The sequence below is a fragment of the Suillus subalutaceus genome, assembly GCF_016647625.1.
Source record: "Suillus subalutaceus strain FC151 chromosome Unknown DFJ58scaffold_105, whole genome shotgun sequence".
Lineage (NCBI taxonomy): Eukaryota > Fungi > Basidiomycota > Agaricomycetes > Boletales > Suillaceae > Suillus > Suillus subalutaceus.
This window is the reverse complement of record NW_024540354.1, coordinates 122,363-139,800: the sequence shown is the minus strand read 5'-3', so window position 1 is coordinate 139,800 and position 17,438 is coordinate 122,363. Positions and strand designations below refer to the sequence as shown.

Here is a 17,438-nt window from a genome sequence, read left to right as displayed (position 1 = left end):
CACCTGCGTGTTATCAAGACGGCTCCATTCTTGACCCTGAAACCACGAGGCTGCATGGAGGATTTATTACCATCTACTGTGCAAGCTATGGTGTGCGAAAAGGTGTCTTTGTGGTTACAAGTAAGATATTAAATAATGATGTATACCAGCATTCGGTGAAGGAAGATATGCTTCCCGTGGAGCGTGGAATGTCGGACCCCGTACTAAAGATGTGGAAGCGAAGCAGTGTAGGGTATTAAAATGTTAAAAATCAACTTGCGAAGCGAAGGTGAATGAAGTTTGTACCGCGAATGAAGGCAAAACATTATTGGGCGACCCGTGCGAAGTAGCGCAAAGGTCCAGGGGGTTACAATTTTTGATCAAAAGGTTCCTCTCAGATTCATATGGTAAACCAGGTATTGCGAGTTAATGAGGCTCAGCCCCGTGTGCTGTAGTCATTTGTGGGAGGATAAAATGGAGTTGTCAACAACGGCGGTGAAGGGGAAACGAATGGCGTCTGGGTAGAGGAACTAGGGGTTGGTCCATTGTTAGAATATGGAGAAGCCATCGACATAGTTCCATCATACATATGATGCACCGGTGCGGATGAATAGGAATGCGGGGGGATACTATGGGTATCTGTTGAACCGTAGTCGACTGGGGATTGAGATTGTTGCGATGCACTGTGCGATGACACGGAGTTCGCGTATTCCGAGAACATCGGTGAATGAGATGATAAGTGAATGGATGGATGATTACGACTAGAATATGGTGAGAAGGATGATGAAGCGTACGGGGCTGAGTGTGGCCCTGGGGTTGGGTTGACAGGCAGGTCCACAGCGAGAGACTGATGACCAGGGCGATGCAGATGACTCAATTGCATGGTGCCACCTGAAAAAGACCTTCTCCTTATGTGGACAGGACCTTCTGCCCTTCTAGAGTCGCTGGCATCTCCACCGTAGGGGTATGCAGGCCCTGTTAAAATTGCCATGGGAGGTTGGGGGACCTCCATGAGAGGTGGCGGTGGCTCCTGAGAGTAATAGGATGGTGAATGAAGACGAATATCCGACCCAGAAGCATGGGCGTTCAGATGACGCAGAAGGTGTGCAAGTTGTACCGCTGAACCTATCAGGTCATGACGCAGGATCTTAGTGGCTTGTTGTCCTTCCGTCCAATCCGCACATTTTTTCCACTGCCGAGTAGGCCCGGGGCTCGAGAAGGACTCAAGGTAAAAAGTTGGCGGTTGTGAAAGGATAAATGAAGCGAGTCCTGACCCTGGCGCCGCGTTTGTAAATTCTGTATGAACGATAATATCGAAAGGAATTTCCATCTTAAAGCCATAGCCTGCTGAGTGGATGAACCACGTCAAGCACCGCTTGCCGTCACACAGGTAAGCCACAAGATCGTGCTTCCCTACAGCGGTTGCAATACGACGCCACGTCCCTATAGACAAATCATTGCACGGAATGATAGTTACAGCTGGTAGCAAAGACGGTATAAGTAAAGAAACCAAGCTCCAAAAGTTTGGCGACTTACGTTCGTCTTCATGTATGAGGCTATGTAGCTCTGCTTCATATCCGGTCGCCAATTCTGGAGGTGTATCCGGTGGGGTTTCAGCGCCGTCCCCTCGGCCCTTCTTGCCATCTTGCAGTTTGGCCTTTGCGCGTCTGAAGGACCGTTATCAGCAGTGCTTGCGTGCTACAGAGAATTTACGGACCTGTTTTGGAACCATATTTGTGTTTGTCGTTCCTGCATGCCCAACAAATCACTGATTTCTTTCCTCCTCGCTGCAGTGGGACTTCTGTCCATGGAAAAGAAGCGCTCCAAATGGATAAGTTGTTCTGGAGTGACACGTGAACGCTTCCGCTTCTCTCTTTCCCACTTGGCACCTACGCCGCTGATGGACTTTGACCTCTGTGGACCAGAAGATGGGACTTTGCTAGAATCTGCCTCGTTGCTGTCCGATAACGACGCGGAGCTGGGTCGGACAGCCCCAGTATTGACCGGAGACTGAGCTGACGAACTAACGGGAGAAGGCGAACAATCTGACGCAGCATGAGGATTTTCGCAGTGTAAAGGATGCCTGGGCAGCTCATCCTGGCCAACATATCCTGCACGTGCCATGGGCATCCAGGGACGAACGCACAAAATGCGCTCTGGAGTACAGGTTTCGTACTCAGTTTCCAAGTTCAGCAGCAGAGGTAGGAAGCAAAAAGCAGACGATCGTAGCAAGGAAGTTATCCCTTTTACTTGTTTATTTGAGCGGCTTTTGGTGCAGTCGCAAAAACCGGAGATCGATTGCCCGTATGTCAAGTTGTTGAGTTGAATAAGACGCCCTTGTAAGGACAAGATAGCCAGAAAAGGTCGGAGAGGTGGCAGGCCAATCGTACGCCAGATCAGACGATCACGCAGCCTACTCAAAAGGCAAGTCAGGAAGGAGAATGATGGGTCGCGCAGGAAGATTCACGCAAGGAAGGAGAGAGGAAGGTACGAATCAAAGCCAAAATAAGGGAACTCACCGGATCGGGGTACCAACCAAGGAACCGTAGTTGGGGGAGATGTCTACTTCCGGGCTGCGACGTACGCATCCACAAAATTTGACGTTCCTCTTGAGCAAGTTTGAACCAGCAAGACAAACTTGAACACCGTGCCCAGAGCAGTATAAAGTTTGATGGTACTAGCGCTCCAAACGAGCGGAATCTTTGGGTAGGGTCATGTCCGTATGCTGTAATCCTGCCTGCAATGATGACTAGTTTGGAATGATAAGATCTGTCGGATTCGGGTAGCTGGCTGAGTTGAATCTTTGATGGGTCCCAGGAACTGCTACCATTGGCGGGGAGATACGCATGTTTGTACGCTGTCTGCCAAGCAAGCAAAGCTTACTTTCTGCACCCGAAGAAGTCGCATCACGATCTAGTGTGCTGGCAGTTGCACTCAGCTTCTTATCCGGTCTCTGAAACAAACCGATGTGAATGTTTGGGTAGGCGCGGCTGAACAAAAAAGTTGCGGCACCGGGAGTTGCTATGCAGTTCGGAACAAATGATCAACATGAGAACTAACCTTTTTCGCAAAAAAATAACATTCTACGTCTCTCGATAGAAAAAGTACGCGAAGTCGCGGACGGTTCCGGGCTTAAAAACGCTGTAATGCAGGGTCCTGCATGCCTCATTTAAATCGCTGTGTGCAGTCATATACATAATTCTGTTCACATACCAAGGATCCCACCGTGTTGTCAAACAAGCAAATCATGTTTTTCGCAGAAAACATTTTTAAGGATCGACTTCCGATCAGACATGTCAACGTTCTGCCTCAGGCTGTGCTAGCCTGTGATCCGTGACGTTCTCTCCCGAAGAAGCCGAAAGTCTGGTTTTACCGGTGACACTGTATCATGGGCTAATATGGAGTCAGCGGAAAACGGAAAGTTGAGTTGGATGACACGCAGGCAGCAGGCTCATGATAACAGCTAACCGTGTCATGTGTTGCCCAAGGTTGCCCACCGCCAGCGATATGTAGGAACTGATACGAAGGGATACGTACTTACCATCACAGTACCGTATAGGGACCCTTTGATGTGTAACCACGGGTGACATGCATATGTCAATAATCTCAGATCGAACCCTTAGGCGGGCGCTGATAGGCGCTGATTGACCCGAAAATCATCCGAACAAAACGTAGCACGGGCATGGGCCTTCACATAATAGTAACATTCTCGCTACACTGTCATCTCGTCAAGCGTACTGATCACCAAGATATACGTAGATATGTACATCATAATTGCTGGTCGTTGTATAGCACGTTGGTATACTCACACTTGCCTTAACCATCACCAATAAAAATAGGCCATCTCCTAGCAATAAAATAGTGATACTTACGCAAAGGCTGCAGAGCAATGTGACAACAAAAGCGTTCAGTACTTACACACCCCACCTAGCGCGGAGTCATAGCACTTGAAGCAAGAAGCACGAGAACCGAAAAAGAACTGGACGTATCTCACCCAGCCGCAACTAATATCGCGGTCGCTTGGCGTCTCTGTCATCATACCCACCAGGTCCTTCACGTTTGAGGTCTCCGCGGAATCCGCCTCTACCTGGACCGAAGCCACCCCCTGGTGGTCCATAACCTTGTTGTGGAGGACCGCCAAAGCCGCCGGGACCACCAGGAGCTTGAGCACCTGGAGGGCCGAAGCCATTAGCAGGAGCATCACCGCCAAATCCACCTCCGTGGTAACCAACGCCCCCGCCTCGACCACCCCTGAGAGAGAGTAAGTCACAAATAAAGCTTATGTTCAACATTTGAACTGACCTGTAGCCATCGTCACGTCCACCTCGAAAGCCACCTCCACCTCCACCCCGGAAACCACCTCGGTCCCCAAAGCCGCCTCCCCGGTCTCCAAAGCCGCCGCCGCCGCCCCTAAATCCGCCGCCGCGACCGCCGCGAAATCCACCTCGGTCACCGAATCCTCCACCTCGGTCACCGAATCCTCCACCCCTACCCCCGCCCCCACCACCACCACCTCCAGCAAAACCGCCTCGTCCACTGGAAACTCTCGGAGGTGGTAATACAGGTTGTTCGACTGGTTTCGGGCGTCCACCAAGACCTCCACCGAGACGACGAGGTTTCCACCCTCTCACAGTTCGGCCACGTTCGACGTCGACAAGTATGCGTTTGCCCATAATGTGTAAACCATCAGATTCCTTGTAAGCCGCTAAAAAGAGCTCAGTACAAATGAAAGAAACAACACTTTTACCATCATTACCTTTCATATCTCGTTCGCGTTCATAGACAATGAATGCATAGCCTCTGCACCGGCCTTTCTGGTCCCGCACCAGTCTTACCCGTTCAATGGTGCCAAAACTCTCGAATTCGCGTCGAAGGTCACTTTCGGTTGCGTTTTTATTCTGCACGAAAAGGTGAGCGAAACGCACAAATTTACCATGTCAATAGAGCTAACCAGACGTGATATGAAGAGCGTCTTATATGGGTCTCCAATGGCTTCCGCATCATCCGCAGGCTTATCTAGAAATAGGATGAAGAGTGCTTAGCGACCTATGCCACGTTAACGAAAATAATCACTCACAGGTCTCCTTTGCGATCTTGAACTCTTCTGTCTTTTTCTTTTTGCGTTCCTCTCTCCGAATTTGCCGTTTGGTTTCTTCGGCCAGCGTGAATGCAGGTTCCTCGCCTTCTTCCATCCCGTCCCCAACCTCGCCATTCCCTGCGATTAATGTTGCAGTTGAGGCCTCCTTGAGTCGGTCTAGGATACTGGCAACACCACCAACATTTTTGGAAGTTACACGGTGGATGTCTTTGCCAACTGGTCGTGCATAAGGAAGAGGCGGTCGAGGTGCAAATAGTTTTAGAAGATTTGGTGGGAGGAGATGTGTACCAGGCATGGCAAGGTATTACGACGGAGCCTTGCGACGATGAGGTGTAATTACAAGGGCTCACTAAGCTGCTGTACGATGCACCTGTTAACTTTTTAGAAACGTGTAACTAGTTGTTGTGTGAGAAGGCGTTCAAACTCCGCTAATTGAAACCTTGGTCTGTGCGCTGGTGCAGGTGAGTTAGTCGCCGCTATCCATAACAGCGAGCTCATGCAAAATTCACTGCCCTGTATTCAGAAATGAGAAAAATACATGCTTTTCAGTCATGTAGCAAAAGTTTTATTGCCCGCACATCAAGTGCATCACGCTCTCTCGCTAGCCAAAAGTTTCTGGCCTCCGCGGCTTTCAGTAGACCGTACACCGTGTCTTCTGCGCGTCGAGATTTTACTTCCTTCTTTTGCCACAATCAACAGTGGTCTGCTCGTAGTGATGGGCTAAAGGCTTCCGATATAATTCGCGTTCGAGGCATTGCACATGCAGTTGCAGAACCAGATACAGTTCATGTCGCCCCCGCAGGCTTCAAAGAAGTCGAAGTACTCACCCCGAGACGCCTATTAAAGATCTACGCGCAGCTTGCCAAGTCACGCCTGACCATCCTGGTTGTCTTGACCGCAATGTCAGGGGTCGCTCTCTCACCACTTCCTGCAACGGTCCCGATTCTGCTCTCCACAGCTGTCGGTACGGCTCTATGTTCGGCTTCGGCGAATACTTTGAATCAACTCCAAGAGATACCTTATGATGCTCAAATGGCTCGCACCCGCCAAAGGCCGTTGGTTCGAAGAGCCATTTCCCCTTTGCATGCTGCAGGGTTTGCCGCTGTGACAGGAGTAGCAGGTCCTGCAGTACTATGGTTCATGGCGAGCCCAATTACAGCTTGTCTTGGCGTAGCCAACATTGTACTTTATGCAGCGGCATACACTTGGATGAAACGTAAAAGCGTATCCAACACCTGGGTGGGCGCAGTCGTTGGTGGAATCCCGCCGGTTATGGGTTGGACAGCCTGTGGTGGAAAAATACTCCCATCTGCAGATTACCCGATTCACATTTTCCTTCCTTCATTCCTCACAGAGACACCACTAGACATGTCCATGATCGATAACCCCTTTGGCGCGTTCGCACTATTCATGCTTCTCTACAGTTGGCAATTCCCTCACTTCAACTCGTTATCGCATTTTATTCGAGGTTCCTACGCTCAAGCAGGCTACAAGATGCTATGCGTGCTGGACCCACAAAAAAATGCCCTCGTGGCTCTCCGCCACTCTTTAATCCTTGTCCCTATTTGTTCTATATTGTTCCCACTGTCAGGATTGACTACGTGGGCCTTTGCTATCACAAGCTTAGTTCCGAACGCAATTTGCGTTCGTGGTTCTTGGGTCTGGTGGCGCCGTTGTGGAGAAAAGGAAGCAAGGGTATCGTTCCAAAATTACCTGTGGTATCTGCCGGTGATGCTGGCTCTGATGATGGTTCACAAGCAAGGGCTAGAATGGAGACGTTGGGTAGGAATGCAAGACGAGGTGCCGTCGGACGGAGCAGATATACCAAAGCCATAAGCATAGACTGTCCAATTAATCTTGATATATTATGCCTACAGCTACTGCAAGCTTTCACAGTCGTCAGATGAAACCTTTCAACTCATCTACTTGCCCAAGGGCCAAGAATGTCCGAGCTCCGTTGTGTTGCCGAACTATATAACTTTGCACGCGGCCACTCGTCCGCGACTTCAAGCCCCTGTCTATGACAATATTTTACTTGTTCTTTCTCTCCTCTCTACGCCCCTCATATCAATCCCTAGCACAAATATGCTCACTCCCCCGGCGAACAATCAGCGTATATGAATTGAAACGCGCCGTGTTGCAATATGCGGATTATAGTGGCATTCTTGCGTGGCCTGGTACGTAGTCCGCACTTTCAGACCGGTTCTGTGAAGTTATGATGGCTTTTAGATTTGGCGGCGAACTACATTGCAGGGAGGTAATAATGAGCTACATTGTTTCACCTTCTACTCTGCAAACTACACATCTAACGACCATCAAGTTCAGTGATCGAGAGGACCACCATGTGCTTCAAGATGCTTGATAGACATCTATTCCCGCGACGCACAGGGTGCCCCGTACTCGAGGGAGGAAGTGGCACATAGTCTTCCACCAACGACTCGGTCCGTCCCCCAACTATTGGGTCGCTGTCCTTACAGCTGACCATTCCGCAGCATCGTACCTGCCACGATCTAGATAATTTAAAATCATCGATCCAGGCAACCAGCAGATCTTCATTGCATATCTGCGAATTCGGGGATTCCAATTTCAAAGGAGTTTCATACCGGTGGGTCAAGAGAGCCGGAGACGCGATTCTGTTGTGAGGAAACTGAAGAAGTTCGTACTTTCTGAGCCAAGTATCGCAGAGTGAAAGCGGGAATGTCAAGGTTGATCTGCATTAGTTTTTGAGACGATCTGCTCGTGGATCTACTCGTGTAAGCAATGCCAGCTATGATTGAATGTGGAAGTCTACATTCGTGCACTGAATTTACTTGCAATGAGTGAAAGCGTAGGGTGATAGCCCGTGCTAAAAATAAATGTGCGAACAAGCGCGCGTGGACGAGGCTCATATTTGTAGGTTCGGATGGAGCACCCGGTGGCACTGTGGAGACGCCAAAATGTACGCCGTGCAATTAAATCATGGTATATTACACCTAGTACCTAAGATGATCAGAGTCAATCAGGCCCGGGAGAATAAATGATTGTCAAAAACCTTGCTACACCGTAATTTTTGGCTTTGTCCGTGCAGCCTCTCGTTTTATCCTCAATGCCTCCAACCTACTTTTCATTACACTGACTTTCATGTCCGCCTCTTCTTGCGCCCTCTCTTCATCTAATAAGCGGTCCATTATCATTTCCTTTTCATCCTGATCCTTCCTCCGCCTTTCCTCGTCCGGGTCTAATTTAGCCTCAGTTTCTGGAGGATCCTTCTCACCCTGCAGGGGCGGGAAACCTTCTGCCACGTCAGAAGCGAGATATGGTTCCGCAAATACAGTCGCCCGGTCATACGTCTCGCGCGCATCGGGCGCATTAATCACCGTCTGCTGGAACTTGATCCACTCTTGGTCAAGCTCTGGTTGAGTGACGGAAACAGTATGTGGGCCCGACTCCTTCGCGGGAGTAACTGTAGATAAGTTGACATCTTCGTCATCCGAATCATCTGAAAGGGGTGGTGGTGGTGCTTTTGATAGGTCAGAGAAAAAGTCTGATGGAAACGCGCTTAGAACGAGGAGTTGTGGTAGCAGGCTCGGTTTTCTGCTTCTTGGTTGCATCTCCGCCAGGGGAATCTTCATCTGCCTTTCGTTTAGTGGCTTTAGCCTCCTGTGCAGCCTGCTGCTGTTCCCTAGCCCTCTCCTCTTCTTTAGCGCGAGACACGTTTGTACGGTGTGCTTTGCTGCCGAGATGACCGTCCCAAGCAGATGCATACTTTATATTCGTTCCGCAAACGGAGCATCGCAATTGTCCCGTTGTCGTATAAGATGCAAGTGGATGTGTTACACGCGCTTCCTGGCGTTTGGCTTTAAGCAGGGCACGGACGTCTGTCATGGTAGACTGTAGAGAGCAGAATAGAGTTGTTAGTTATGTCAGCATATCAGTTTAGGCAACTACGATATGAATTTCTTATTTGGCCATCTACTTACGTTCACATAACCTCAGGCCGGCTCAACTACGAAATAAGCAAGCCAGGAACCAAAGCCAAGCTCGCAAACTATGTACAAATAATTATCGAGTGACAAATGTGTAACTCGGGAGAAAGGATCAGCATTGAGAACAAGGACACGTCTTTTGTATTCTCCCTAAATGACCTACAAGCCAAATGCTACGCACATGGCATGCCAGCGTTAATCGTGGCAACAGCCTACATAGGTTCCATTGTCGTACTAACGGGCTGTGGGGATGAGACACCCGTATTACCTAATGATTGAGTGCTGCCCGAGACGTTAGACGGCAGGGGTAAAACACCCACTTGTGACCCAACATTCGCCACAATAATACATCTACATAAAAAAGCGTCCGATATTGTAGCCAGAGCCTCATGTCATCGTAAAATAAGCGCCATGCAACTCCACTGAAAACCTCCCAGATACGATCTGTAGTTTTGCCCTCATCATAGAGTTGCACGCTACGCGCACGACGGATAGCCAAAAAGGCCGGGCAAAGAGCGAATATATGGTGTGTGGTCTCAAAGGCATGCAAATGTTGCAAGTGGCACAGAGGGAAGGACTCCACTGCTTTGAAGAGGCCATGCGATCTACATAATTATTAGCTAGACATTCTGGTGTGAGACCGCCTGTGTGAGCAGCAGTCCAGAAGAGCGAAGGCAAAGGAGATGGAGGAGGGAAAATAACCCTCAGTACAACGAACGTGCCGACTGAATGTTCTATATGTGGGGCAGAACACCTGGAAACACATCCAGGACCAAGTGCACTGCATTCTTGTGATCTGTGAAGACGGGGTAGGGTTTGTGCGGCTTAGTATTAATAGATAATACTATGATGCCCAACAGCTCGTCATGCAGTATACCTGCAGATGTCCCCGAGCAAAAAGACCACCCGGCTGTCAGGTGTTGCAGCTGCAGAAGTGACTGAACGAGCCTGCAAAAAGGATGCTGTCAGTGGGAGCATCGACGCGTCCGACGCAGCAATGGGATGTTGTTGGGAGAATGTGAAGGTAAGAGCTGAGTGGAGGGATGATAACGCGACACGGTATACCTCAGCCTGTATGCGTCGCAAAGGGCGAGCAATAGCGAGTGTTATCGCGTGAACCGAGCACATTGATGACGCCGCAAAGGGAAGACGCTTGAGCCATGATAATAACGCTGGGAGATGGCGTTGTAGGGATGGTGGGTGTGACCCTCAAGTCATGGAAAGTCTCAAAATGGAACCCTGAGTGAGAATAACGTGGAGCCATGTTTTGTCAACTTGAATGTCGGCGGAGCTGCTCGCGGAAACGACGAGGCAAGCGATGGTGACCCATTTAGAATGTGCAAGATGCCGACATGGCCTGAAGCGAACTAGAGTCTAGTGCGCCAAAATCCACGCCCAGGGTGGCGTCGGGCGCGAACAAAGGACCGGCGACAAGATGATTGTGCCAACGAGTAGCGACAGCTATTGAGCATACATGACCATTGACTAGTCAGCCAGCGCCATCTCACGAAAGGATGATAATCTAGTTGCAGACTAGGAAATTGAAACCGAAGAGTGCAATCAGAAGGGACCCTCCGGCCGCCCGGCCTGAATGCAAAGCAATTAAGGGAACCGAAGGTAATAATGATGTACATAGTGGGCGATGCCAAGGTCCGACGTCCAGTTTTCGGCCCTGTGTAGGTGTGATAGTAGGACGGAATGCCAGTCACTAGCAGTCGTTGTCTGATGGGCTGTTTCGCCGTGCAGCCGTACTAGCGCTGTACCGTAAGTCGATGGCAGGCGCGTCGGGAGATTGATCAGGAAGTTGAAACAATGACAATATTTTCCGTCAACCATTGTCGGGTACTGAACTCAAAGGTGTACACCTTCAAAGCTCGTACAACTGTGAGGACTGGCCTAAAACCCTTGTCAAGGTAATTAATGGCGTTGTCACTGATGGGCCCATCTTTCTCACCAATATTATCTTTCAGTTGTGAAGCTTGGTAGCAAACTTGAAGGCGGCGCATGCTCTCTCTCTTACTGTGACGTGATTTATGCGCACGATCCCCCAATTGAAATGCTCTCGGAGAAAACCCGCTAATTTAATGAACTTCGAAGTCTCGCGTACGTAACCTCCTCATCGTAATATATGTCCATGGGCTCAGTACTATAAAGACGGCACATCGGATCGTGATTTTGGTCATGATTCATCCCGCCCATACCACTATTAGTTGCACTCTAAGCTTGCACCAGAACTGAGGAGATGTCCCTCATGCTGCGATTTATGATGTGGAATGCCCACTTCATCACGCTCATTGTTCCAATTGTCTCGGCAATAGAGGTCACAATCCCTCTTACTGCACCTCCGGGGGCAGCATCACTCATGGGGAACCTCGTTTCGCTTTCAATCGAGCAAGATAGATGGATCGATTGGGCAGGGACGACAGAACCGAATGAATTCTTTAACAACGTCCTTGATAACTTTATCCAGATCACGAATACTCCTTCCTTCGTGAGAATAGGTGCTGACTCGGAGGACCACACTGATTTCAGCTATGATGTCGAGGTAAATTTCTTCTGATGTTGAAACTCGTGTGTTTAACTGGTGCTTAGTACGAAGAAGATATTTTCCCTCCTTCGAGCACAATCAAGCCATATCCAGAAGCCACTAATATCACTGTTGGCCAAGGCTTCTATGACATCATCTCTAATCTTCCAAATGGTAATCTAGCTCTTCGAGGACACTCGAGCGACTAACTCGCTTTATTTTCAGGGACGCAAGTTCACTGGGGCGTGAACTTCAGGGAATATAACCTCACGGCAGTCTATCTCGAAACTGTCGCGCTCATGAACGCATTTTCTTCTCCTGCCGTCCTAGAGAAATACATCACTCTGAAGTTCATCGAAATCGGCAACGAGGCTGATCTCTACCACCACAATGGCGGCCGTAACAGCAGCTGGAATGTGCAAGAATATGTGTCTCAGTAAGTTCACGGCGATGACGTCCTCGTTAGTGCTGACCAGTATGAAGGTGGGAGGAATTCGCATATAACGTATCAACAACAGCCAACCTCTCCGAGTGTTCATACACAAAATTAATTGGAGCCGCTTTCGCTGAGTCTTCTCACAACAATCTCAGTGGTTTCTCTCCACAAGCTATATTTAATCTGGGGATCCTTGAATCTCCTGCAGGTCAACTAATCGACACGTATGTTAAACACAACCCCAGAAACTGGATAGCATGCTGAATCCCGTGGTTAGCATTTCGCAGCACCATTACAGTGGCTCATTCTGCACTGGTAGCGGAGCTGTGCTGCAGGATTTAATGACCAAGAGCAATATCCGTGGCAATATATCCATGTTTAGCCCTGATATTGAAGCAACCTTGGCCAACGGGCTGAACTACATCCTCGGGGAGACAAACAGTAAGTCATGGTTTGAGAATTGTTAGGCAGCACTAGACTTGCTAACTTGTTGATAGGTATGAGTTGCCACGGTGCACCTAGTAAGGTCGACAACATGGACAGAAGTCACAGTCACTTACATGTGTCCGTCCTTTTTTACCAGATGTCAGCAATACAGCCGGAGCCGCCCTCTGGTTACTTGACTACACTTTGTATGCCACACAAGTCGGTATCAGTCGCCTACACTTCCACAACGGTGTCGGCTACAAGTACAATTTGGTCAGTACTCATCTGGGTCAATGCGACGTCGCTCAATCCTCTTGTGCGCAGATCCAGCCCACGACGCTTAACAACTCAATCCTCGACGGCTCCCCGATTGCCCCCCTGGCACCACACGTACAACCAGCATACTACGCAGCCATCATCACCGCAGAGGCTATAGGATCATCTGGGACCACGCAGGCAGTCGAAATCCCCATCGACGAGGATAATGTGTCGGGCTACGCATTTTATGAGCATGGCATCCTCTCGAAAGCCGTCTTCATAAACTTGGACGCGTACCTTTCCGATGCTGACGTAAGGAACTCGACTCACATCGATTTCTCTTTCATGGGTCCTGGAATTACTCCTGATAGTATGAGCGTGAAGACGCTGGAAATTGGGTATGAGCTGATTTCATAATCGTTGCGGCCTGGATGCTAAAGCTATGCGCAGGTATGCCTCCGATTCCGCCAATCTGACCTGGGGAGGTCAGACGTACGAGACTAGCGACGGTAGAGTTAGTGGGTCCCTAACTGTCGACGTCTTACCTATCAGCTCTGGAGTAGACCTGCAAGAGACGGAAGCAATCCTCGTTACTTTTATTTGACAGGGATGGTTTAACATACAAACAATAATTCTAATGCACGTTTACCAGGACAATTCGTAGTTGCGTCTTGTCATAGAGCTTTCCATTGATACAATGGCGCGTCCAAAAGTGAGAAATGCTGTGCAGTCGTAGTTTCGACCGTGTACTCCTGGAACATGCACCCTTCAGTGGACAAGGTATCCTGATGGAAAGACTCCCGGTAAAGGTCTCCTAATTCAGAAATGTCAATTTCAAGTTCAAACTGGTTGTATGGCCATCTACGGACGGGCGAAGAGGCTGGACACAGTAAACAAGGGTTATACAAGTTGGGATTGTTAGTGCTATGCACGTGACCGACGCGATAAGCCTACGGCAGCGGAGTCCAATGATAGGAATACGAACCATCGTATATAGACTCCCTCGTACCGTCTTCTCCCCTCAGTCTGTTCCATCACGACTGAGGGTGAGTTCCTTGTACGCTCGCCATACCTAGACACTAACGGACATTCGTATTAGACTAACGCTGTGTCTAGGTACATTATAATTTAGTCTGTTCCATCACGACTGAGGACTAACGCTGTGTCTAGCTCTAATAGGGATTTGTGAAGAAATTCAGGGAATTCGTATATTCTTGGCCCAGTATTGCGAAGGGGAGGTATTGATCTGCACTCGCTGGGGTGTGCGCGCGGACAAGGCGCATATATTAGGTTGTACGCATCGTCGGATGGAGCATTTGAATCACCACTATCACTGAGAACCTTGTCGTGTGTGTATAGTGTTATGTCTGAATTATACCCCTATTCTCTCCGAAGAATTATTTTGCGCTTGCGATATAATCATTGTGCTCGACTTGCTTACGAGCACTGGCAAGAAACTGGAGTCCTTACTATGGAATGGCAGTTTCATACCCCTAGTGGTCTACGTACTCCGCAAACTATGTGCTATGTAATTAGAGTTGAGTCGATCAATGTGCTTGCCGGTGATGCGTTCATGGTCAAAATATTTTCTGGATCGACAGCTATCTCGAGTACTTCTGCAAGGATGGGCAACCATGTTGCAATGAGTCTGCAGCTTGACAGGACAAACACCGCTTCCCGGGCGAACTGGTGGTTTACTTGCGATGCCTGCCGTTAAGACACGCCTATAGGAAGACCGAACGAATCTGAACGAGCGCAGTTCTGGAAAGCCCCGCTGCAAACTCTTCCTTAAACGTCTGATTTGGGGATTAACTTGTTTGTATACGAGACAATACATGATACGATATCAAGTGCTATGCAGAATTCTAGGGATCATCTGATTATCTGATCTTATCAAGACTGTTCACGTGGGGACGTTGTCAAGGTATGAAATCATAGAAATGAAAATGTTCCGTGCTTTGATCAGAGCTACAATATCTCCAATCTCCTGATGTCCATCATATCAACAACAGAGGTGATGTCCGTAACTTGCGCGATGATCTCATTATCCGAAGCGACTCTCTTATACTGCACACCGCGCTGTGGCGCTAGCAAAAGTGCGCCAAAAGGCTGTCCGAGGCGAACGAGCAACCTCAACCCTCTGGTAACCAGCTCATCATCTCCATGCTCATCAGACAAACCGTCCACACTCTGCGACTCGTCTGTAAAGTCGAGATCATACCGATTCCACGGACGGATGAGCAAGAATGTCTACCGAGTACGTTTTTCGGGCGAGAATTCAACTAGCCTGTCTTCCGTTGTGACCAGCAGGTCTTGTAGCCCGTCTGCCTTGACGTCATAGGTGAAACATCTGGCCCCGTCTTCACCAGGTATCCGCCTGACTTCTGTGAGAGGAAATGCGATGCAGGGCAATTGTAGTCTGGCGTTTGCGAAACGAGGAACGCCGAGGTTCTCAAGAGTGGTGTACAGATTCGAAGCCGACTCCACAGCCACATTGTTTCGCAGCATGGAGACCGAATCCTGCATGTCGTCTTCGGATATGGATGGCAGTGTACATGACGGAGCATTGTATGAGGAAATGTCGGCTGGCAGACAGCTTTTGAAGTTGGACGATTGTCCCTCCCAGTCCAGGGCTGTGATCTCGCCCGAATGGGCTATAACCTCCTGCAAGAGCCGTCCGAGCGCCTTTTGTCTTTTCTCTCCATATATAGTAACAGGAAGGTTGACATCAAAGATGCCAAACAAAGAGTAGGCGATGTCTTCCTCCCTCGTGGTGTCACGGTTTGACGCCCATCCTCGCGTGTTCCAAATGCTGTTTGCGAGCGCGCCAGACTCTGACGAAGGAGGAACATCCGATAGGTAGACAATGGTGAGCGCTGAGTAGCGACACCGTATGAACATGGAGTTAACTGATTACTGGAGTTCAACATTGTTGTCCTGGTCGATGCAGCACGTATCACTCCACGCCCAATGATGCCCCGCATCGCGTGCGAATTTGCAGAACCCTTGCAACTCTGCCATGGTTCCCACCGAATCCAAATGGTATATATCCCTGTCCTGAATGTCGCACAGTAGTGGCTCCGTCCTTTCCCAGCTATGGGATAATATGACCCAACTGAAGTACCTTGCGACCGCTTCTTTGATGGGCTCCGTATGGAGGGGCCCATACATGACCGATGAATACCAAAGCTCCTTGTATTCTGTGCTTTCAATGAATGCATTGATCTGCGCATCTCGATTGCATAAACGTCCAGTAGAGGTGTTGATTAGACGAAATGGGAAGTTTTCCAGTTGAGCGTGAATGACCCGTCGAACATCGGCTTCCAGTACTTCAGATGGACGGATATATTTCTGGTGTAACTCTGGAGAACGAATTCATTATCATCACGTGAACACGTTAGCAATCAATTAGGCTTACTTTGCATCTGTGCGTCAGGAGCATCATTATCAATGTCCAACTTGGAGAGCATGATTGTGAATATCTCGAATGCATCATCATAGCGTTGTGCTCCACGAAGCGCTGCATGCTTCAATTCGTATCCAAGATGAGACGAAGGGTTAAGCTCAATGACCTGCAAATATCATCAGATTTGTCAAATCAATGACAGATATCGTCTGCACCTTTTCCGCGTCTGAAACGGACCCATCATAGAGCTTTTGGCCGAACTTCACCTTACTACGATGCGCAAAGTATGAGGAATCCATCCTGAATGCTGCGGAGAGTGTGTTCCCGATGGACCAGAGCTGAAGATTCCCATCATAGTCTCCACTTGCGAGCAGTTCTCCACTGGGAGAAATCGTGACGCAGTAAACCAATGTGGTGTGTTGGAATGCCTGTCCTATCTGGTCGTGTGACTCTGTGTTCCACAGTTGCACGATATTGTCGAGTGAGGCGGATGCAATGAAGGAACCGTCAGAAGAGATAGCGAGTGACCTGATGTGGGAAGTGTGACCGGTGCAAGGTTGACCGATCTCCAACCCAGTCGAGGAGTTCCAAAACTTGATTGTTTTGTCGTCTGATGCGGAGACAAGTTGCTGGCCGTCGGGCGACCACACAACACTTTCAACGAAATTTTGGTGAGCGGCGATCCTGAGAAGAAGCCCGGCGTTATCTGTGCGCCAAACCCAGACGCTACGCAATGTTCCGGATGCTAATTTTAGACCATCTGGGCTGAAGGCGACACAAAACACTGAACCCCTACACTTGAGTGTTGAGAGGATAGAGCCAGTCTCCGCATCCCACATAATCACTGTCGAATCATATGACCCGCTTGCGAGTCTCTTTCCATCCGGGGAGAAACACACCGACCGAACCCATTCTGTGTGCTTCACCAGCGGTTCGAATAGCATCTGCTTGCTATCGACGTCCCAGATGATGATGGCTCCATCATTTCCACCACTCGCAATTCGCCTATCGTCTGGCGATACAGCGACTGAAACCACCCAGTTACTGTGTCCCTCGAATGGCCCTCCCACCAATGTTCTTTTCTCCACGTCCCAGATCCCCAGGGTCTTATCCTCTGAAGCAGTGACAATCCGTCGACCGTCTTTGAAGAACGCGACTGCCGAGACTGCTTTTGTGTGCACTCGCATCGTATGTGGTGGCATCGGCTGGGTTGTCTGCGCCGGCTGGATTGTCGGCATCGGCTGGGTTGTCTGCGCCGGCTGGGTTGTCTGCGCCAGCTGGGTTGTCTGCGCCAGCTGGGTTGTCTGCGCCAGCTGGTTTGTCTGCGTCGGCTGGGTTGTCGG

General features: G+C 49.4%; 5 protein-coding genes across 5 annotated transcripts; 2 read left to right on the top strand and 3 right to left on the bottom strand.

The window, feature by feature from the left end:
- Nucleotides 1-26: 26 nt before the first annotated feature.
- On the bottom strand, nt 27-2,365 carry DFJ58DRAFT_34167 (uncharacterized protein). Its single transcript, XM_041379947.1, has 3 exons — nt 1,697-2,365; nt 1,516-1,646; nt 27-1,458 (listed from the first exon to the last, which is right to left on the bottom strand). The coding sequence occupies exons 1-3, from the start codon at nt 2,107-2,109 to the stop codon at nt 416-418; spliced, it is 1,587 nt and encodes a 528-aa protein (XP_041240532.1). The 5' UTR covers nt 2,110-2,365; the 3' UTR covers nt 27-415.
- A 1,291-nt stretch (nt 2,366-3,656) lies between these two features.
- On the bottom strand, nt 3,657-5,488 carry DFJ58DRAFT_747776 (uncharacterized protein). The gene is made up of 5 exons (XM_041387550.1): nt 5,057-5,488; nt 4,931-4,995; nt 4,736-4,877; nt 4,282-4,684; nt 3,657-4,230 (listed from the first exon to the last, which is right to left on the bottom strand). Exons 1-5 carry the CDS (start codon nt 5,370-5,372, stop codon nt 3,984-3,986), a joined length of 1,173 nt encoding a protein of 390 aa, XP_041240531.1. The 5' UTR covers nt 5,373-5,488; the 3' UTR covers nt 3,657-3,983.
- A 17-nt stretch (nt 5,489-5,505) lies between these two features.
- On the top strand, nt 5,506-6,946 carry DFJ58DRAFT_706700 (UbiA prenyltransferase family-domain-containing protein). The gene is made up of 2 exons (XM_041383736.1): nt 5,506-5,538; nt 5,601-6,946. The coding sequence occupies exon 2, from the start codon at nt 5,603-5,605 to the stop codon at nt 6,911-6,913; it is 1,311 nt and encodes a 436-aa protein (XP_041240530.1). The 5' UTR covers nt 5,506-5,538; nt 5,601-5,602; the 3' UTR covers nt 6,914-6,946.
- An 843-nt stretch (nt 6,947-7,789) lies between these two features.
- DFJ58DRAFT_803813 (uncharacterized protein) lies at nt 7,790-8,970 on the bottom strand. Its single transcript, XM_041390982.1, has 2 exons — nt 8,623-8,970; nt 7,790-8,600 (listed from the first exon to the last, which is right to left on the bottom strand). The coding sequence occupies exons 1-2, from the start codon at nt 8,939-8,941 to the stop codon at nt 8,113-8,115; spliced, it is 807 nt and encodes a 268-aa protein (XP_041240529.1). The 5' UTR covers nt 8,942-8,970; the 3' UTR covers nt 7,790-8,112.
- Nucleotides 8,971-10,926: 1,956 nt separating this feature from the next.
- DFJ58DRAFT_34083 (glycoside hydrolase family 79 protein) lies at nt 10,927-13,328 on the top strand. Its single transcript, XM_041379940.1, has 11 exons — nt 10,927-10,955; nt 11,013-11,145; nt 11,197-11,587; nt 11,635-11,743; nt 11,795-12,005; nt 12,053-12,229; nt 12,283-12,446; nt 12,503-12,526; nt 12,589-12,704; nt 12,756-13,087; nt 13,140-13,328. The coding sequence occupies exons 3-11, from the start codon at nt 11,285-11,287 to the stop codon at nt 13,291-13,293; spliced, it is 1,590 nt and encodes a 529-aa protein (XP_041240528.1). The 5' UTR covers nt 10,927-10,955; nt 11,013-11,145; nt 11,197-11,284; the 3' UTR covers nt 13,294-13,328.
- Nucleotides 13,329-17,438: the final 4,110 nt, after the last annotated feature.